Source organism: Triturus cristatus, chromosome 1_2 (genome assembly GCF_964204655.1).
Source record: "Triturus cristatus chromosome 1_2, aTriCri1.1, whole genome shotgun sequence".
Classification (NCBI taxonomy): domain Eukaryota; kingdom Metazoa; phylum Chordata; class Amphibia; order Caudata; family Salamandridae; genus Triturus; species Triturus cristatus.
In genome coordinates this window covers 1,101,336,733-1,101,359,125 of record NC_140580.1, presented here as the reverse complement: position 1 = coordinate 1,101,359,125, position 22,393 = coordinate 1,101,336,733, and the positions used below count along the sequence as shown (strand labels likewise).

At 43.4% G+C, this 22,393-nt stretch overlaps 2 protein-coding genes across 4 annotated transcripts in view; one reads left to right on the top strand and one right to left on the bottom strand.

Annotated features, from left to right (window-relative positions):
- The window catches only part of FBXW2 (F-box and WD repeat domain containing 2), a 137,597-nt gene extending 135,693 nt beyond the window's left edge, over positions 1 to 1,904 (bottom strand). The window contains exon 1 of one of the 3 annotated variants that reach the window (XM_085613713.1): positions 1,756 to 1,904. The gene's annotated coding sequence lies outside the window, so the exon portion shown is untranslated. The other 2 variants (XM_085613715.1, XM_085613714.1) reach the window with 2 other exon arrangements.
- Positions 1,905 to 2,331: 427 nt separating this feature from the next.
- SLC2A8 (solute carrier family 2 member 8) overlaps positions 2,332 to 22,393 on the top strand; it is a 100,878-nt gene continuing 80,816 nt past the window's right edge. Inside the window, exon 1 of the mRNA XM_085613712.1 lies at positions 2,332 to 2,659. Coding sequence (XP_085469838.1) covers positions 2,568 to 2,659 — 92 coding nt within the window. The 5' untranslated portion in view covers positions 2,332 to 2,567. The remainder of the gene's footprint in view (positions 2,660 to 22,393) is intronic.

Sequence of the window (22,393 nt, the reverse complement as noted above, 5' to 3'; positions counted from 1 at the left end):
GAGAAAAAAAAAAAAGAGTTAGCTAACACCATATCGGTCACATCTTACCAGTCCATACTTTTTCATGCACATAGATCATCTCTCTACACTTGCTATGTTTCACACACTCCCCCGAACGAGAAAAAGCTCACCCACAAAAGAATCTCACTTTAACCTTAGAGAGACCAGTAAAAGTATCGTTATAGCCGTGAACTGGTCAAAGTATATGCTGCACAGAAATATATATGAAAGAAATAACAGTTTATGCTACATCAGTGGAACAAGCCTTTTTAATGCTGCTTGTTACAACAGATGCACAAAGGTAAGGCATGTTGCACCAGTGCTTTTGATTCGCTTATATAAAAAAAAAGCCTTTAAAATCTGATGGTTGCCCTTGAGTCTGAGGCCACTAAATACAGCCTAATAAATTTAGGCTTGAACGGTGAGAGATCACTGCCAATAATAATAAAAATGATAATATTCTATATCTAAATCCTTATCACACATCCTCCTTTTCTATACACTGTAGAGTGGCATTCCCTAATTGAATGTTACTAAATATACTAATCTCAGAAAGTTGCAAGGCTAAATTGGCATTGCTAGGATTCAAAATTAGTGGTCTGCTGAAAAAGGAAAATGTCAGTGGAAGTGATTAGCTCACTAAACCATGTAGCTGGCATAAAGAGCCATTAATGGTACACCTAAAACCAGGAAGAGGTAGCATTACATTTAAATATATAACGATAATAGATTGAACAAGGCGTAAAACTGTCACTGATCAATATTTTTGACATATACTGGCAAAAAACTTTGTTAAAATCCAAACCTAAAACCAGGAAGTGGAAACATTACATATGCGAATATAAAGATAACAAATGGAACAAGGCTTAGTTAGATACGTTGTCTTAATGATTTAATTTGTTTGAATTTAGGAAATCCCAGAGACATTTTTCCCACGCCCAGCACTGCGAAAAACGGAATATTCCCGAGAATTAAGGTAAAAAGGGGAAAAATGCATTTTCTATATAGACGGGAATTGTATTTTGGAAGAACACACATCGATACGTCATTTAAAACAGGTGGTATTTAGAAATACATACATGTATTGGTATCATATGTATTTTATAATGCTCCAACAACAGTTGGTATCCGGCGTAAAAAAGGATGCAAAATGTAAAAGCATGTCACTATCCTTTCTGCTGATTATCACGCGTCATTTAGCAAAAGCAATCATGGGCAGTTTGGATCACCGGCCAACTGTCTTGCCCAAGAAGTTCCTAACTAAAACAAATGCAAGTTTTAAATTCGTTACACTTTTCTGAAACGGTACAAAATAAAGTGGTCCAAAGTTTTCGTAAGAGGTATACCCTAAGTATGTTTAAACTCCAAGCGTAGGATATTGTAGCTGAGTCAACAGCAGCCAAATATCAGGAGAGATGCAGTACGCCATGCAACTCTGACAGGTGACAGCAGATTGGAGGCTGACGTGGGGCAGAAGGCCAACGTGGGCAAGAGAGAGGGCAGCAACAGCCCAGCACGGGACGGGACGGTAGAAGGTGATAAGAAACAACCAGGAAAAGGCCACATACAGGGGATTGGACAGTGAGAGCTTCGTTGTATCACAGGCCTCTCCCTACCCAAGAGACCCTCCGGCCACACAAGGGCCCATACTTAGGACTCTGAGTTAGCTAGCCTGTTCCGCTGGGGTAAGAGGCGCTGTCTCTCCCTCCATCATTTCGCCTGTCATGACTATACCCTCCCGGGGCACCCCCGTACCTGCCAGGGGCGCACTCCTCACTCCAAGGGTAGTTGCCGAGCAGCTTCTCGGGGATCGATTGAGCGAGCCGCGTACGATTTCTCGGCGCTCCTCGTCCCTGCCCGGAGCGGGTGAGGGATCGATGTGTTCAGCAATCGTCTTTACAGTCAGCGCAATGAGAAGCGTCAGTTCGGCAATATCGACGATCAGTCGCTCTGTCAGAACCCTGGTGTTTGGCCGCTGAAAAGCCGGTTACTAAAAGAGCGGTCATATTACTATGGAGTGTTTTTAGTGTCAAAGTGTATTTATGAGAGAGAGAGAGAGAGATAGAGAGAGAGAGAACGTGTGTGTATGTGTGAAACACTAGTTCAATTTTGAGAGAGTTAGCATGTTTTCCATTTATATTATTTATTTTTTAGAAGAAAGTGAAGAGATTCTAGATTAATACGTTCTCTGTATATTTTCTGTCGTCAGACATAGGTTTATGATATAACGCTTTCCTCTAAATAAGTAACTTTGTTTTCCCTCCCGCGTTGATTATTGAAGTTCACCCTTCCAAGATGGCTATCAAGCTTGCAAGAGACAACATTAACCGTAGACATGGTCAGCTGAGTATGTAGTCAGCTGACCACTAGCCTACTGGGCTCTGTTTTTGGCTAGGGGAATTCATATACAACTTTTTTGGCAGCGGAGCGGTGTTGCCCCCACTCTGCTGCCAGCGCTTGGTGGCATCTGCCACAGAGTGGCCTTTACCCTTAAGCTTCAGGACTCCGCATCAGTTGTTTAAAGCCAGTGTGCATCTAGCCTTGCAAGGTTTGTTTAGCGGAGAAAAATGGCCCCAGAGGACTCCCAGCCTCTTCTGGGGCGATGGATACCACGAGATGACTCAACACCGATAAATATCCAAGAAGACCGCTACCTCAAGTAAGTTTAGCCTTGCTGTGTTTTAATTTAATTTAATTTTATACAGGGTGGGTGACCATATGGCTCCCTGTCAATGCAACACTGTATTTCCTGTGGTGGGATTTGATGTTACAAACCACTATTTTAATCTGGAGCAATTAACGTGAACCAAAAGATTCAAACCAGGACAGTACCTCACAATTAGCACCTTACCCACTCTTGGCATAAGTACCAGGAAACTGAAACAAGGATTTGTGTCAAAATGTACTGGAGCCATGCCGTAGGCTACCTCAGTATCGCCAGTCTTGTCAAGTGCCACAAGGACACAACCAACAGAGGCCACTGACAGCTGTCAGTGTCAACACCCAGGCCCCGGGCCTTACAGGGGTCTCTGTACTCTGGTTTTTCAGAGTGGGTGCAGCAGCCCCAGGTGCCTTGCCCCCTTCTTCCACTCCAGAATGGACCAGTTCAGTGACGGTATCCTGAGACTGGTCACCCAGCCTAGTGTCCGCACCCTGAGGCTGAACAGGAGACAGGGATGGACACTTCCTCACGCTGCTCCTCCATTTGGGATCCTGTACCCTCTGCTTGAGTGGTACCCCCAGAAAACGTACCTGTCAGGGCGCCTTTGGCAACCGCCCGTTCTATTTCTCCTGACGCTGGGGCAATTCATTCCCCACAATGCAGTCAGTGGGCATCTGGGGACTAAGTTGTAACCTCCTCTGGGTCACCGGCCCACCCCTACTCTATGGATACCAGGGCCATAAGACAGAAAAAGGGAAAACTAATTTTTCCACTACCATGGTACAGCTAGCCCCAGTGCCCCTCAGAGCAGTAATTGGGACCCCATTCACGTCCACCTGGTGGATGGGAGGACTCCCACACTCTGGGGAACACCAACTCACCCTCTGAGTCCACCTCCCAGCTAAGGGAGATTGTGACATGGTGTACGACCTGCCCCTGGGGACTACCTACACCTAAGGCCACATTGGCCACCCCTGCAGAGATACCACCAGTAGGTGGTTTTTGAGGACAGACGGCGTCCCCCTGCTTGTGTCCTAGCTGAGTGTGTGAACAAAGGACAAGTGAACCCTGTAAGCCAGAAGGGAGCAAGGGTAGCAGTATGTTATTAGAGACAGTGGTCCCTATCAAGAAAATATGCAATCATAACCACAAAACTACAATCAGAGTTGGGTATGTTACTGTCCAAATGGAAGGTATTGTATTTATTTACACTTTAAATAAACATGAACCAACATATAGTGTCATGCAGTGAGCAGGAAGTGACGGGTTCTGGAAATAAACAGATTTCCTGACCTCAGGCATATAGCTGCAAAGTGACTTTTGGCGATACATAAGTTACAGTAGTCACAGTAGAAAAAACCTCTTATGCTCCACATAAATCATGAGTAAAGGTACGGAGTCCAGATGTAGTTGTCGACGACGTTTCCATCCCCAACGACGGTTATGGGATCATCAACAGGACAATGTAATCCTTGCCTTTAATTACTGCTCGAAAGGGCTGACGGGTTTCCATTGTTGAACGCCTGATCTCCGATCAGGAGACTGGCCTGTTTAGCCGTCCATGGGGAAAAAGGGAAGGAAAGTGATTGGGAACAGGTAAATCTAAAAGAGGAATGTGAGAAATTAAGTATTGAGAAAGGAGGTGACAGAGGGAGGTTGTGAATGGTAAAGCAACATAGAGAGAGGCAGTGTCAATAATTTGCTCTCTCTTACAACAAGGGAAGGCTAGATAGCACTCGTACTTATCATCTTAGTTTCCTTGTGGCCGAACAGTTTAGGAACTTCTTTTATAGTTAGTGGTTATTCCCAGCAATTGTATGTGGTCCACCATTGCAATTTCCTTCAACACAGGGACAGTTTGTTAGATGAAATACTGTTGGTGGATTCTCAGTATTAAGTAGTTCTGAAACAACTCATGGTGTACAGAGTTGCCCTGTTGCTCTTCCGATGGGCACAGCTATCAGTGGTGCAGCAGGTGCACTTGGCACAACTGTACCATGAGTATTGCAATATGTTACTACCCAAAGTAGCTTATTTTTCTAGCCTACCCTAGGACACATGGATCCATGATACATCACTATCCCTTACCATGTGTCTGACTCGACTTACGGGGATACAGGAGGAAAGGCTCCCAGTTTCTTCTCATGCATATGGTTCCTGCCTTTGGCCATACGTTTTAAATTGTTGCACCAGGTCTCTCCTATATATAACGAAGCACTGATTAGATCTGAGTATAATTGTCCCAGGCTCAGAATACAGTGAGCGAGCTGAAGCAAAGCGATGTGTGCCCCATCTGAGCACAATCAATTTTATACCTTTTATCAGTACGTTTAGTCCCCCTTTAGTCCAGTGCTTTTCAGAAAAGTGGTCATCTTTAGATCGAGCATCAGCATGCATGCGCTGTCTGCAAGACCTCATGTATTCAACAGAACCACTTTATTCCTGTCTGCTACTTACCATTGGCTCCCTCCTCCATCGATCTTCTTTACTGCCTCTAAAGTCGTTGACACAGTGGATACATCACTTCCGGTCAAGGCTAAGTAGCACCGGCCAAGCACAGTCTCTTTATGCTTACTTTCGTCATCTGTTGTTTTCAGAATAAAAAAAACAAACATTGCTTTAGGCCTGTTGCTGCTGCCGACGACCCTCGGACAGAAACCCAGCCTAAACGCCAGGCTGCTGGACACCGGATTATTTTTACAACTCCAGTACATGTCCATCATTCCAAAGGTATTCCGATTTATCTTCCTGCCACCTCACTTTCCGTGGCAGAGAGCAAGCAAAGAAAATCATTTTTCTATGTTGGCAGCTAGATGAGCAGTGTTGTGTTTCCGCTGCTCTCCTTCCAGGAGTGACTACTCAGTGTGGCTCCACATCCCCACCCGTAGCACCAGAGGCAGCCCTGCTCACCATGAGCTGTGTTTTCAGCTCAGTGAGTTGGGGAACGGGATGCCAGGGGAGGACCCTGCTGCTGATTTACTCGACCAACAGGAGCGCGAGATAGCAGGCATCTCCCACGAGCATACAGCGGGATCTAGTTATGCTCCTAAGTGCAAGGACAAATAGACTGCTTAGCTTTATTTTATAAATAAAAGCTCCTTTTAATATGTTTTCTTTGTGCTGCTTTTGAAAAGCGTTAATCTGAACGGCTGTGGGTCTGTGTTATTGGCACTGTGATGTTTACACTAAGTGTGCTGGCTGTTGTCACTGATGAGCTTCCATACTCACACAAGTATATTTTTACTGGATATAGAATATCATTAATAGGGCTCCCAGTTTTATGTATTTATCCATATTTATTTTTGGGCCATTTTATCTTTATTTATCCATATTTATTTTGTGTATTGTGTATAAATGAAGGTGTAAAACTGTACATTTCCATATTTGACTCATAGAGGTGCACTCATACTTTGATGTCTGTCGTGTTTTAGCTATTTAAGCAGCCAAATATTACATAACAATACATCTACTGGTAAATACTAGCATTATACTACAAATGTATATTGACACGTCGTTATTTAAGGAAATTTTATCCTGTTTATTTTTCCATCTGTTCAGCTGTTGGGCTATAATTCATGTAAGACAGCACGGAGAGTCACTTTTAAGCAGCACAAATTTCTGTATTTATCAACATTTAAAAATAAATGCAGACAGAAAATGCATTGTTTTCTGTCTATTCATCTGTAAAAACCGAATACAGGGAGCCTTAATCATAAATAATTGTGATTTCATACCCGACGCCCTCTGAATCCTTCAGTTTGTTTGTTTTGGGTGCAAACAGTGAAGGAAATATCTTAGGGTGATTTGCAGCTTGTGACAAAGCTGCAGCTGCATTTAACTTGTTTTGTTTATTAACGCTTTAAACGTTGCTGTTCTACTGCATGTTTTTCTGGGAATCCAGCAGAGAACCGGTTTATCTCAAGCCCTTCTCCAGCCTCCTCCCTGTGACTTCCCCAAACTAAATAATTTGTGTTCTTTTGTTATTAGTGTGAAAATGGCGACAAAGATTTGCCTAATAAGCTTTGTTCTTCAGAACTGAGAGGTAAAGTGTTCAGGACCTGTAAAGACCACCTGGTCCCTTAAGGGGCACTCCACGAACACTGGCATTTAAAACAAAGCCCAAGCGAGGGACTGGGGCTGTTTGTGATTGTCAGTGCGTCGATCAGTGAGTGCACAATTAAGTGACTGCCTTCTTGCTAGTCTCGCGCTCTCTCCAAATATGAATACATGCACTCATCTGTACATGAAATGTGGGTTCGGGTGAATGTCACTGTATTATCACTTAATGAATGTGACGCACATGCTTAAGAGTAGAATCCTGTTTTTTGGGCAGGTGATGAGTTGGTACTGCAATTTTAATGTGTGCCAAAATGAACTACTGCTAACTAGGGATTCCTAAACTTGTGTTAACGTTGCACTATGGTCAGTCTGATATCGTTGCCACGAAGAGAGGCACAATGACAGGAAGATATAAAAATTCAGTTTTGGCAACTGCTGTAAACAGTCAAATATGTATCCGCGCCTGTTAGACAAAGAAATATTTAATTCTATCAAAGAGACAGATGTTCTTTGGCGTGTTCAGATATGCAATTTATTCAGTTGGCAGTATTTCCACCTGTTCTACCAATGCTGCCACAATATATGCATACTATTGTCCAACACAACAAGGTTATGTAGCGCTCAGACATCTGTAACACGGCACTATGTGTGTGCTATAGAAGACCTCTGCAGGTAAGTACAGCCCACACCTGTTAATGCAGACACGATCACTTCAAGCTGCTTCTTGCTGGTGTACTTCATTCCTTTGCATTTCCTGACATAGAAAGGGCTTAAGATCGTGACCATCGAGTTTACAACACAGTGACTTAAGAGCGGACATCTAACATCCCAGATTTTTTTTTATCGCCTTTAATTTTTACCGGCCCAAGTTCAGTTTTTGTTATCATGTGTATTTCTATTCTTCGTGTTTTTTTTTCTTTTTTTTTAAAGATGAGTGCAAAAACACTAATATATTTATGCACTGAAAAGGAGAATGAAATCTCACAGATGTGATTCCATAAGTTTAACCTGGTGGCAATGCTTGATATGCTGACCATGCAAATATTTTAAAATAATTGGGTCTACAACAGTGTACGTCTTACAAAAAAAAGGAAATAGTCTCATCCGCCTCCTTAATGTTGCTTGTCCGCCTCTTAGCTCCCCCCACACTGTTTGTTTTGTTTCATTATTATTATAATTTTTTTAATGTGGTATAGCAGTGCGGACTACTGTGCAGCATGCAATAAAACATTGACAAAACCAATAAATCTTGCATTGGTGAAACCTATTGCCTTTGCCAATGCTTGCTCTTTTTCAGACGGCACGTCATGAAAAAGAATGTGTTCTTTCTCTCTTCATGTGTGATACCTCCCCCTCAAATACCAATCTCCGGTGCTCTGTTTTGCTATCCACCCATCGCAGATTGTCCATAAAAGCACAACAACTAGTTAATTTTTTTCCAGAGTACGACTAAAGAGCGGACTTTCATAGTTGTTTTGTTTTATGCTCTGAATTCCACATATTCCACAAAAGCTCAGGCCTTGGCACACAAAGGCTTTTGTGATTATGGGGAAAAGCCAGCTGCTGCACTTCCTCAACTGGTGTTTAAGTCAGAAGGTCTTATCAAGATGACTAAAACAGAGTTTTCCTATTCCCTAGAGCACCATACATCTATGCCCTGGGCTACTGCAAAGAGGCAAATGCTTTGAGAATTTTTATGTTCTGTAGAAAACAAATGAGGTCTTGGCATCTTTAGGTCTCGCCTGACCCAGCGCATGCGCTGGTCTGGCGAGACTTATTGAGAGGGCTCCAAAAAGTGCTACCAGGCCAGCCTAGAGCTACAGTGCATGTGAGCGGGTGTGCGCGCCGCGATTACTTTCACTTTCGCGGCCGCTTTGTTGTTTGATCGTGATCGCGATCACTTTCACGGACGCATGGCCGCTTGGCATAGCCAATAGGTCTCGCTTTTGGGACCTTATAATTATTTAGTTATGCAACTGTTGCATGGCTAAACACTTATAAGGTCCCAAAGGCGAGACCTATTGGCTATGCCAATGCTTGTTTTAAATTGCGTTCAGTTTCCTGAGTGAAAAAATACGTTTTTGAAACATAAACCGTGCCATTTATAAATATTAACAATATTGAGTTCAGTGTACAGTTTGAGATACTTGAGAAATATTTGCTTTTCCTTCAGTATTCCGAAGTGTTTTTCTGTTTTTTAAACAATCAAGTAGCATGACGCCCCCTTTATAAATGTGTTTGCTGTGTCTACAGACGCTGTAGCACAACCAAGCGCACACATAGTGTTGATTTGACTTGTGACATACTCTTTAAACCGCGTGAAAGTGTTAACCATCTAGAGTCTTTTTTTATCAAGCAAGAAGTCTGTGCTAGGAATGTGTTATTATATAAGTGTAGTAGCAGGTTGTTCACTTCTTAGCGTAATTTATAAGATGCTACAGTACTTTAAACAGAATTATATTTAATTTTAACTAGAAGGCTCAGTACTTGCTCTGCTTGCACCAATATCTCCGTCTGAAGTTTCTGCTCCCTATGCTGTGCCTGTTCTTTGTGAGGGATGCTTGTACTGCTTTTTCTGTGCAAGCTGAGGGAGGTGGGGCATGGGGTCTGTGTGTGTTGGTGATGGAATCTGCCATTTTTAGGACGAGCCTGAGCAGTGCATGCGCTGCTCTGGGAGACCTGCTCTATTGGAGTATGGACTTAAAGCCTCACTCATTCTCCGCCCATGTTTGTCATTGGCTTGTCATTGTCCTTCGTAAATGCTGGCTTCTGATTCGGTAATAAGCTTGTTTGTCCCTCCTTAGCACCGCCTTGTCTTCACTTGTAACCCACCTTTTACTTCAGTTGTTACATGGTACATCATATTTAGTCCGTAAGCACTATTTTCTTTAATGCGTTTCTCCTACTACAGGCACTACATGCTTTCCTGCAACATCCAGAGCATTCACCCACACCATGTACGCTTTCTCAGGGTGCTTTTACAAAAAACAGCATTTGTTTGTCAACTTGACAAATCTTTTTTTTTTTGGTAAAAGCGCCCCATATCGCACTTTCACTTTAAATAGCGGCTTGCTGACCTTTCTTTAAACACGGCTCGTCTATAAAGGGGGCTTGGCCTCTATTAATGTGAAAACGAAGCATGGGGTGCTTGTAAACAACATTTTAGAAACTTTTACCTATTGGTATTGTAAATGACAATGCCTTTTATTATTGCAGGTTTTTAAACGCATAAATAAAAGGCATTGTCATTCACAATGCCAATAGCTCAAAATCTCGCATTTGAGAGACCTATTGCATTGCAAATGCTTGTTCAAATTGCTCTCAACTGCCTTGATCCGCTCATAATAAGCTGTCATTTAAAGTGTCACAAATAATGCACTGAAATGTTACACATTACCATACTGCAAACATAGAAGTGCCACACATAAGCAAATCGAACAATTGTCAGCTTTGTCTCCAAATAGTAAAGATCTGTGCTGGGCACTAACCCAAGTTGATCTATGTTGATTCCAACTGCCACTTCAACATAAGCACGAACATAGTGCCTCCACCTGGACTACTTGAGAGAAGTAAAGATCTGTTATAGCTCTTTTCTGTGTGGCAAGAGGGATGGGACATTCAACCGAAATGCAGGTGGGCGACCAGACAGTGCTTGTAGTGTCTAGCCGAAACCTAAAAATGAATATATGCTTGTATAATATATCTGGTTTTTTTCCAGTTTTGTAAAGTGAGAATTCAACCCGAAGGTTCTGGAGCACTTTAGCTGAGCACAAGTCACATTACACAAGGAGCCATTCATTTTTGGGGTGCCCAAGGCGATTAAGTGATTTAGTCAGAATCACAGGATGTTGTTCCAATGCCGAGACTCCAACCTCATTCTCCAGCTCCAAAGTCTGCAGCTCTGGCCATTACGCCACATCCTATTCCAATGAAATCCTGCATTTAAGGTCAATTTTCACAGTTCAGTCGTACACGCTAATAGAAATTCCTGTAGATTGATGTCTGACTTTGTAAATGGTTTGTATAATGTTCCTTTTTTTGTTCCAGTAGAAATGTGAAATCCAATTCATATCCAAATGTCCAGCAAAAATCACAGGTGCCACAATGGGGCGTAGCTTCCATTGGTACAGCAGGTGCGGTGGCAACAGGATACCGAGGCCTAAGGGGCACATTGAACCCTAGTTATTGCTGTATTTCATGATTCGAAAAGCAGACTGGGGGTCCCATTCCTGCCTTGCTCTAGGCCTAATGGCACACTAGTCACTCAACGGGTGCGACAAGTGGATGCAGAAGCCATGTGGTAGCTGGTTAGCTTCAGCCCCCCCTCCCCCCCCCCCCAACAAACATTTGCCAGCATCCATGCACAAATGGGCTTTCGGTGGTATTTAGATTCCAATGGTCTCTGCGGTGGTTGTTTATTTAGGTACGAGCCATCTACTGCATGGTCTCCGTTCCAGGCTAGATTGTCATTGGCCCTACTATTCACGTCCCCTATCCCAGAATGTACTCTTCACTTTGTGCTAAACATTAGTAACAAAGACTGACTACATCCATCGTTTTTAAGCAGAGGTGTGACACTTTCTTTTACCAACCTTGGAAAGATTTGGTGTTTTATTTTGTCAACTATGGAGGATTGAGTAGCTTTATGTGTACCAGAGGATTTGTGTCAGCGACCTACATTTAATTTGTTTTAACGTAGCCCAAATTTGACTTGAAGGTATCGGAGCACTTATAAGAGCATCAGTTACAATACACTGGGATACACTCCTTATTTGCTGGCAGTGGGAGATCGAGTGATTCACCTAGGAATACAGGATGTCGAGCAAAAGCCGGCAGGGCTGGCACTTAGGACACATCTTCTCTGCTTTAAACTCATTCTTACTGGGTTTTAGAAGGAAAAGAAGCAACAGGGATGAGGTGGGTGAGAGGGGAAAGAGGTAACTGAAAGCACAAGCTCTTTTAGATGGAGTACTTAAACACAACTAAAAACGTAGCTCCAATAAACAGGAACAGGGGATGAATTCAAGTACGTAGTCCATGCTCAAGGGGAGGGCCAAAAACAAGTGGCATGATGCATGCATGCCATGATCAACAGGAACAAAAGTTATGAGCGCGATGTTGAAGCTCCCAAATTCTAGCTATGGGCAGGCTATAAGCATACTGATTGTAAACAACATGTCTTGAAGAGACTGCGCATGTGCTGTCTAGCTGAGACATACAAATGAACCCTTTTTGACAGTAGTAAAGCCTACTGGTATATACTGAATGAGGTACCTGTAAGCAGGGTTTCCAAGCCACAAGGCTGGGTGCCTCGTATTTGAAAGTGTTTCATGTATAAATAGAGTTGACCTGCAGGGCTGGACGTGGAACTCAAACTGGCCATGGAATTAAGTCAGGCTGGTTCCAGGGGTCATGGGGGGTTCCGCATCCTGGTGGGAAATGATGATGCTGCTGCTTTTGGTACAGAGGGCCGATATTGCAGCACTGCTGCAAAACCGGCCTCTGTACCAAAAACGGTCCTCATCTGTTCAAAACGGCTTCCACCCTTCCGGCCCACCAGGAAAATGCCCGGTTCCCCCCTATGTCCAGTTGACATGTTCCTATAGTAACCTAACTTCCAAAAGCAATTTTCTCTGTATACGTGCTGTGGCTTTTTCTACGATAAGAGCTAAAGTATAATTAAAATGTTATTTTTGTAACTTTGACATGAAAAAGCTAGAGTTGATTCAACCAGTGTTTTTGTTATTTATTAAAATCCAATTTAATGGTGAAGTTGGATTATTTTGTAAACATACAGGAAAAGTGACTGTTAGAAAGTTATACTTTTCTAGCTGAAGCTACTGTAGCCTAAAAAAGCATTAATATCTATGAACTGCCCTCCCTCAAACTCCTATTCCCACACTTAGAAGAGAAACTGCTCTCATGGCAGAAACAATAGTGTAAGCCTTTTGGCAGGATGACCAGTGTGTGAGATAAGCTGCAAATCACAAAAACCTTGGAGAATCTCCACGGCCGGGTACCAGAGGCAATGGGGTCTCTAGGGTCAGCTGGCCTCCAATCACTAATGTTACACACAAGAAAAGCCACACTAGAAATTATTTACCTGTTCTTTTTATAATGGATTGCCCACCGTAACCCTGTTTCAGTACACACACAAAAACGTGACGGGATATCCTCACTCGCCACCAGGTTATCATAGGACTCCCCTTGCTCTTCAAAAACGAAGCGGGTCTATACTTTGTTGTAAAGGAGGTACTGCTACCTAACTCTTGAACCAGTGATACGCTGAAAACCAATGTGATACATCAAACTACCTTTTAATTTAGGTGAGATATCACTTGATGTTAAAAACCAGTGTGGAGACTAGGGGAACCAATATCCCATTACCACTCAAGCCGTCAACATGTTTCTGCCTCGTGGCTCAAGAGTCCAAGGCGTTCGTCAAGACGGAACACGGGATCATTACATGGCATACACTCCTGTCCATGCCACTATATAAATCAGGGCTTACCTTTGGAACCCTTCACAATTCCTAGGTCCCTAGAAAATAATACACACACAATTTTAAAATAGGTAGGCTGAAAGCAACGGACAAACAAAAGCATGCACTTTTGCATGCACAAATTGTGAATGTGACACTGCATTTGTGTATCACACGCTCCAAACTGTGATGATGTGAAACCAGTACACATCCCTCTTACCCTAAATGTGGGTCATCTGGGCCCCTGGAGGAAGGGCTCAGGAAGCCCTTTAGTCACTTACTATGGCGGGAGGGAACCACAATAATCCTCATCATTGTAGCCTCCATATTATAAAGTTAAACAAGGGGCTGTAAAGACCTGCCCCCCCCCATTATCCACTTACTATTCCTAGGTGCGTCCCTCGTGGATCACCTAGTGCTACTTCCTCCCGGTGATTAAGAGAGAGGAGTACAAGATGGGGTTTTTATGCCCAATAAGCGCCCATCCGATTAATGGAGCACTTCCCCTGTGATCATTTTCAGCTGTGCTTCTGTTTCTTTATTCTAATTACATGTGCGTCTGTCAACACATTTCCCTTGTTAAAGCCCAGCTGCTGATAGTTAAGCAGCTGTACCTGGTAACCCAGCTGTCAGTTGTACATTTATTAGCGGGTGTGGCACGCCAATCATTTGTATAGTAACAGCACCTGTGTGCCATCTACAGCGAAGTGGCGTGCCACACGCCAAGGTATGCTGCTCTGCTTGTTTCATTAAGAGCCATTGTGGAGAGTCCAGGAACTTTATTAACTTGAAAGGCCCAGGGCAGGCCTGTCTATTCATAATTTAATATGGAGTGGGCCAGAGGAAGCGAGTCCTTTTCATCCCAGGTTACACTCAATCCATCCTAACTCCATTCACAGGGAGGGGGAAGCTGGTCCCGCCACCTGTTTAGTATGTTTGGATAGGAGAGGATGTTTTTTACCATGGGCATTCACCTGGGTGGGCTGCAAGACTCCTCCAGGGCTTGAAAGGTTCCACCATCCTAATTTCCCTTAACAACAGTGCACCATAGTATCCTTTGCAAATGGGATGTGCTGAAATAATGAGAAGGTTTCCCCTTGGGAACATTTTCCCTTGTTCGCAGACTGAAATATCTGTGGAATTTTTCTAATAACCGTCTCCTGGTCATTATTTTGCAGGCTATTTTCCACATCTTCAGCACTTGCAGCCTCTCTAACACTACGAACCGCAAGCACTGCTCTGGCCCCCACCGAGGCTTCGCCTACAGCTCTTGTTTTCCCGCCTCAAGCAGTTTTGGGCGGCATCCCTAGATGATTTAGATTGACAACAAAAGTTTCCTCAAAATAGAGTAAACATTTTGGCTAACCCACAGTTTAATGGCCCACTAGTTCAGTCTTTAGCTATAGAAACATATAGAGTAGGAGCTTACCAGCATGTTCTACCGATTGCTGGGATTAATATATCACCAAAACAGGAGGAAGTAGGGATTACCCAGAGTTTACAGGCTTCTCGCCTCGAGGTGTATCCCGATAGTTTAACAGAAAGCCATGTGTCTACCACATTTAACGGAAACATGGGGAATGGGCCACTGTCGAACTTAGGGCTGAGTAAGCACTTGGAAGTACGCCTTACCTCCTGGAATATAGCAGGACTGAAAAGGAACTTAACTGATATGTCATGGAACGAATATATTGAGCAGAGTGATATTTCCCTCCTACAGGAGACTTGGTTATTGGAAACCCCCCATAGAGTGGGCTTCAAGACGTTTAGTGTGGATGCTAGTCCGTCAGTAAAAGGTAGGCCATCGGGGGGTCTGGTAAATTGGATAAGGATCACTCTGGAAATTGACATTGTTCCATTAAATATACCATCCCAAGATATGGTGGGTCTAAAATTGGTTACACGGGATGGCGATGCTGTATACGTGATTAACATTTATAATAGGCCAAGCCCTGCTAATAAAGAATCACCAGTGATCGAACAGCTTGATTCCTTCCTAGATCTACTAGGGCCCAAGTCGAGGATAATAGTCGGTGGCGACTTCAACTGCAACTATGAACCTGTACTGGGCTTTGGCAATCTCCTTGAGGATGAAGATGTGGCAAATAATATTCCCGTCATAGAAAGTGGTAGGGAGGTAAGGTGTATTGTAGCAGTCGCTCAAATGTTTACATTTACAATGGGTCATAGCTTAAGAGCATGCAACGGTCGTCTGCCTTCCTACAGACCAAATGCGTACACATTCTGCAGAGACAGCTCCTGGAGCAATATAGATTGTATTTTAGTGTCGATAGAATTTTGGCCACATGTTAACATTAACATCAAAGCCCTTTTTATCCACTCCAGTGGGCATAAAAGATACCAGCAATATTGAGGACGACACTATAATAAGCAACAACCGACGAGCTGTAAAGTGGCCGTATATTCTAGGGAATCCCCAATCTATGATAAGTATCTATACCATCTTTGCAGATACCATCACACCTTTTTTAAACCTACCATTAGATGAAATTCCAATGTTAGATCTACATACTACTTTGGTAGATGCTTTAGCTTCGGTTGTAAGCAATTTACCCAAGGTGAGAAATGCAGGAGTCAACCATCGGAATGACCCTGGAAATCCCTGGTATAACAAAGAATGCTGGGTAGCCAAGACAGAGCTCATCCAGGCAATTAAAAGTAATAATCTAATTGTAATAAGGGAAAAAAAGGTATAATCACAAGCGAGCCCTCGAAAAAGCAAAGAAAACATGGGACAATGACATCTGGACAGGGCTAATTAGTGCGGCCAAGTCCAAGGACCAGACAGGCTTTTGAAGCTTGGTAGCAAAAGGGAATACAACAGGAAGGACCCCTAAAGATCTATTTTTTGACGAAAACACTTGGGCCGTACACTTCTCCCGCCTTTATTCAGAAGTCGGCTTCTTGCAATATGTGATAACCAAAGATATGGAGACCACCGCAAAGGCTGCCAACTTGCATTTTAGCCTAAAAGAAACCATACAGGCAATTGAGGCAGTCAAACCAGGGAAAGCTCCTGGACCTGACAAAATCCCTGGAGATTTACTGAAACACGATACTAGCATCTGGGGACCATATATAAATTATCTTTTCAATGCGATATTTGCATTTGCACCAATACCTGAAACATGGAAAGGGGCAGAAATTGTTACAATTTTCAAAAAGGGTAATCGATATGATCCAGTAAACTATCGCCCTATTAGTCTGATTGACATCATAGAAAAAAAATAATTCTAGGCATATTTTAAGTAGATTAACAGAGTGGATCGAAGAGGTTAAAATACTTTCAAGATATCAAGCTGGGTTCAGAACAAAAACCAGCACAATCAACCAAGTTTTTAGATTTACATGTATATGCTGAAAGTATATAAACATAAGGAAGGGCAGCTTGTGCATTGCCTTCGTGGATCTAAAGGCAGCATTCGACTTGGTACCCAGGAACCAGTTGTGGGATTCACTGAAATGTCTGGGGGTGCCAGTCGAATTGCTCGTACAAATAATAAGGCTCCACGATGGAAAGTTTGCTCAAGTGAGATGGGGGCTTAGGGGAGAACTTGCTAAGGCAATACCAGTCAGAAGGGGTGTACGTCAGGGGTGTGTATTGGCACTCACCCTGTTCTCACTTTATGTAAATGACATCCCCCCAATACTTGGAAGGCTGTAATAACGATTCGCCTAAATTGGGAGGCGAAGTAGGACCAGCATTACTATTTGCTGATGACACCATCTTAATTTCACAAACTCCAAAGGGTTTGCAATGTTTAATGGATTCCTTTTATCTGTATTGTACTAAGAAAGGCCTCGAAATTAATTCCAGCAAAACAAAATACATGTCAATAAACCCACACAGATCTTTCAAAAATAATTTAGTGTTAAATAACCAGTTTGTAAAAACTTGAACGTTAGACATTGTAGAGAGGCAGAACGTATACTGAAGACCGACACGTCACAACTGGTTGTCTTCAGTGTAAGTAGATTTTTATTCAATGTGAACCTTATAAGAGTTAAAATTGGTTTGAAGCTATAATAGCCAAGGTCATGTAACCACAGTTAATACTTTAGTAAACCTTTGCACTTTGCACTGTATTAATTAATGGTCATTCACTAGTGAATTGTGACTCTGTAAAGTTCCACTCTTAGCGATGATATTGATCAAATTTTGACAAACGTAGTATAGAATTTACTCATGGTTTGGAAACCTCGGATTTTAAAACAATGTGGTTTTATTTTAAATGCCTAGCTTTATATGATTCTTAAACGGTTTTTATTGTATTTATGGTCGTAGTCCAGTTTTAACGGCACAGTTGAAATGGATCATGTAAATACACCCAATTGCCCGTACATGTTGAATCAAAATCAACTGATTGATAATTTGTATTTTAATGGAAAAAGTTTTAAAATGTATCTTTTATGGTCGGAATTGACCGAAATAAAGGTTTTTGAACTTTGAACTTTGAAAGGCCCAGGGCAGGCCTGTCTATTCATAATTTAGTATGAAGTGGGCCAGAGGAAGCGAGTCCTTTTCATCCCAGGTTACACTCAATCCTTCCTAACTCCATTCACAGGGAGGGGGAAGATGGTCCCACCACCTGTTTAGTATGGTTGGATAGGAGAGGATGTTTTTTACCATGTGCATTCACCTGGGTGGGCTACAAGACTCCTCCAGGGCTTGAAAGGTTCCACCATCCTAATTTCCCTTAACAGCAGTGCACCATAGTATCCTTTGCAAATGGGATGTGCTGAAATAATGAGAAGGTTTCCCCTTGGGAACATTTTCCCTTGTTCGCAGACTGAAATATCTGTGGAATTTTTCGAATAACCGTCTGCTGGTCATTATTTTGCAGGCTATTTTCCACATCTTCAGCACCTGCAGCCTCTCTAACACTACGAACCTCAAGCGCTGCTCTGGTCCCCATCGAGGCTTCGCCTACAGCTCTTGTTTTCCTGCCTTAAGCAGTTTTGGACGGCATCTCATTCACTATTTTCACTTTCGGTGTTGAAAAAAGGATTTTTAACAGGCACTTACTTTCTGGGATTAAGGAGTAAGCAAGATTGTATGTAGCCTCGCCAGCCGGCAGTCCCTGCTCCAAACAACTCAGTCCCCCAGCCGCCTCCTTCTGTCTCTCTCTACCGGCCCTGCGGATCCCTGCTGATCCACTGGTCGCATCTCCAGCTCCCCTTTGCCCCAGCTTCAGGTGTGTACTCTACGTTACGGGAGTGCCGCAGCTCGGTACGTCCGAAATGTGCCTCTGGGAGACCAGCCTTCACTCAGCAATCTGTCAGCCGCCACTGGAGGGAACCTCTCTTCGCCACTGATGCACACACTCCCTCGCGACCACGAATTCCGCCGCAGCCGTCAATCAGCTGGCCAACGCATCAATCACAGCACTGTCTGCATCCCCGCCCGAACACAGCTCCCGGCTACGCCATTTAACACGCGAAGCGGCAAATTGCCTCCTCCACAGCTTGCACCAAAGGTAAGCTAAAAATGTCAAAAGTCCGTCGTATTGATAGAAAATATCCTTGGTGATGGAAAGTTGAACCACACGTGAGCCACTCACACGCACGTCCAGTCCGTGGACGCCATCTTGCTTGCTCTCCAGTTGTCCACTTGGGAACATTTTCCCATTATTTGTTTTAAGGAGTTATCTCCACCCACTTGATGAATATAGGCCCCAGCTAGGCCAGCAGGACACAAGGGTTCGCTCTCCTGCAAATGGAATCTACAAGGAAGTTGGCACGGAAACTGCAAAGTACAAAGACAAAGTTTATTAACCCTTAAGGGTGGTCCTACAACCCATACAACACTCTTCAGTATTGCATAGGGTAGCACAAAGAACTTGCGTACACGGTCCCCTTTTATACACAACAGAGGGGCTCATAAGTGGGTGGATACAACATGAGGCAAAGAGTATTACCTTTTATGGTCATTTTCGATACAGAATCAATATGTAGGCGGAGGAACTAATTTCCCGAGCCCGCGAAAACATGGTCAAGCAAGGACTAACTGATAACCGATGTGGTCAAGTGTGGGCATGCGCCAGACGGACAAAGGGGCTATTTATAGACTGTTACTAGGCAGATTACAAGAGCAACTAACACGAAGATAGGACCCTTCTCGTGCTACGCACGTGGAGGCATGACAATACAAAATGGAGTCCAGACTTTAGTCAACATAACGGGAGAAACTCGGTCATAAAAGGGGAATTCATGTCTTTAGTGAATGCTTACTCACATCGTTATTTCAATTTTCAACAGACGACCCTTTCAGCATTTACTGAAGACATCCGGTTTATTAGAATAATCATCGTATATATCAATCTTCATCATTTCCTCTATTTCTCTAGTCAGATGTTTCTGGTAAGTGACATTGGCAATAGCTTTCTTATCAGGAATGCAGAGTGACACACATAGGGCACAGAGTAAAGGACCACATTGGATACAAATGCAACAGGAAAACAGAATTGCTACAATGATACAGAGACCAGTTAGAACCTTCCATCCCCATGTGGTGATCAACGCCCAAAACCATCCAGAAAAGGTCCAAGCGCCATTTTCTGTATGGATTTCAGCTGCAATTTTATGCAGTTTATTGATAGCATTATAAACTGATGGCGTGTGGTCAGGAATAAACACGCAACAACTACTTCCGATAATTTTACAAGCTCCACCTCGGTCAGCTAACATAACATCTAACACCATACGATTCTGCAATGCAACAATTCTAGTAATTTGCAATTCTTCCGTAAGATTCCCAAGAGCAGCAGCGGTTTGATTTGTCACAGCCTCTACAACTCTTGTTAACCTTCGAACTTTCCTACTATTTAGGGCAGCTCCAACGAAGAAAAACAATCCTAAATTAAAATCAATATATTGCTGCAGACTAGTGTCAGTTTGGTCCACGTCATCAATCGATAGAGTACGTTTATACCTATTTACAGTCACATTATTCAACAACTTCAAATCCTTATGATAAGATGCAGGTGCCAAGAATACAGGAGGTAATAGAAATGCTACATAACATACTCCAGACCAACCGGCTGGCAAGCGGTAATAACCTTTATTTCCACACACGAAGTATGTATTATGGGATGCTAAGAAGGTACTATTATTCAACCCGTCGATATTTAAGACAGTGATGCAATCACTAACACCAACAGGAATATAACCCACACTCTGGACACACAGGTCCGCTTGAGCTTGTGCCACTTGAATCACAAATCGGTCTTTCCCCACAGTGTCTCTGGTGTTCGTGAAAATATAGGGAATCGATTCATTGTCCGGTCGATACTCTTCCCATTCCCAAATTGTTCCATTCACTTGCGGATATCCATCTTTATCTTGATGACATTCCCTATTAAGTCTGAAGAGTAACCGTCCCACTGTAGGTTTCCGGGTGGCAAAAAGTAAAGTGTACCATGCTCTACAGGAGCCATTATGAGAGAAAGGAAGGGGTATAAACGGAGTTCCTCCTTTCTTCTGGTGAGCTGGCATCATGCCACATATCCAACAGTTCGTAGCATTGGTGGCAACATGGGTATGATGCAACATCTGGATGAAAGTGTTATTCAAATAAGACTGACGATGCTTCAACTCTTGATGCGGTAGTGTATAAAAGTAGTGCTCCTCAGGCACTGGAGTAGTCAAAACAAGTAACTTTCGAGCAGGAGTCACATCCTCCACAAACCATGTGGTTATCCCAACAATAGCTACTGTGAACATAAAACCTGTTGCACAAAGGATTTTCTTTTTCTCCATGTCAGAATAAAAAATCAATATCTTCCTGAAACTAAAAGGTTGTCAGAACTCTTCCCCTTAGGCAGCGGTTGATTTCTTCACCAGCGGGCCAAGACGGGTGTCGCTACACTAATGCAGGGCTGATCCCCCCCCCCCTTGCCTCATTGGCTCTCCGTTTCACTAACCCAAGGGCCGTTCTGACAACGTGTCCTGATACTGAAGAATTCACTTCCTTGGTCTGAGATGATATCGCCTTCCTCCAGGAATCACGTGGTCCGGAAAGAGCTCCTCAGTGTCATTCGGTTCCACAGCACGGCCTTTCTCCGCAGTCAGGATTTCTCGATGGTCGGTCAATACAGCAGGTTCCACCAATCCGGGCGGCACTTTGCGACAGTGCAGGGAATGGATCCAATTATTTCGGTTGGAAACCCGCACAGCCGTCCTCGTTGCAAGCAGGACTTGCTCAGGACCAACCCATCTCGGCTCCAGGCTGTTCGTCCTTTCAAAAATCTTCACCATAACATAGTCTCCAGGTCGGAGACTGTGACCTTCGCCGGTGGACCGATCAGGGAGCGCCTCCCGGACCTGTTGATGAATAGAAACCAAGTTATCCGTTCACTGTGCCAGATAATCATTCATCATTACACAAGGTACATCATACACAGCCTTAGGTCGTGGTGGACCCCAAATATTCATTGGGCGTCCAAAAACAATCTCGTACGGTGTAAGACCAGTTCGAGAGTGCGGTATCGATCTAATTGACAATAATGCCAGCGGTAAAGCATCTGGCCAAGTCAAAGAAGTCGAAGCTTGGATCTTAGCGATCTTGAGCTTCAGTGTACCATTATACTTCTCGACCAGTCCTGCAGACTGAGGGTGAAACACTGCGTGGAACTTCTGGGTGATGCCCAGACCCTTCAGAACATACTTTATAACATCCGCTATAAAGTGGGGTCCGTTATCACTCCACAGCAGTCTACAAACGCCATATCGAGGGAAGAACTCCTTCAATAACATCTTAGCGGTAGTCATTGCAGTATTATCTTTCGTAGGGTATGCCTCGACCCATTTACTAAAGGCACATACCACTACTAGAACATACTTCAAATTATTACAGCGCTCAAGCTGGATGTAATCCATCTGCAAAACCTCAAAGGGTGCAGTAGGTGTCGCAAATCCTCCTGCTGGAGTTCGAGTACCCTTTCCTGGGTTGTACCTTAGGCAAATCATGCAGGTCTGCACTACCCTCTTTGCCGTGCTAGCAATCTCTGGATGCTCCCAGACTTGAGTAAGCAATTTTACAATTGCGGAAGCTCCAACATGTGCTAGCCCATGTGCCATCTGAACCATAGGTTGTACAAAAGCTGTGGGTAACTTCCATCTATCCATCTGCTTATTTCTCCAACAACCCTCATCATCCAATTCTCCATCAT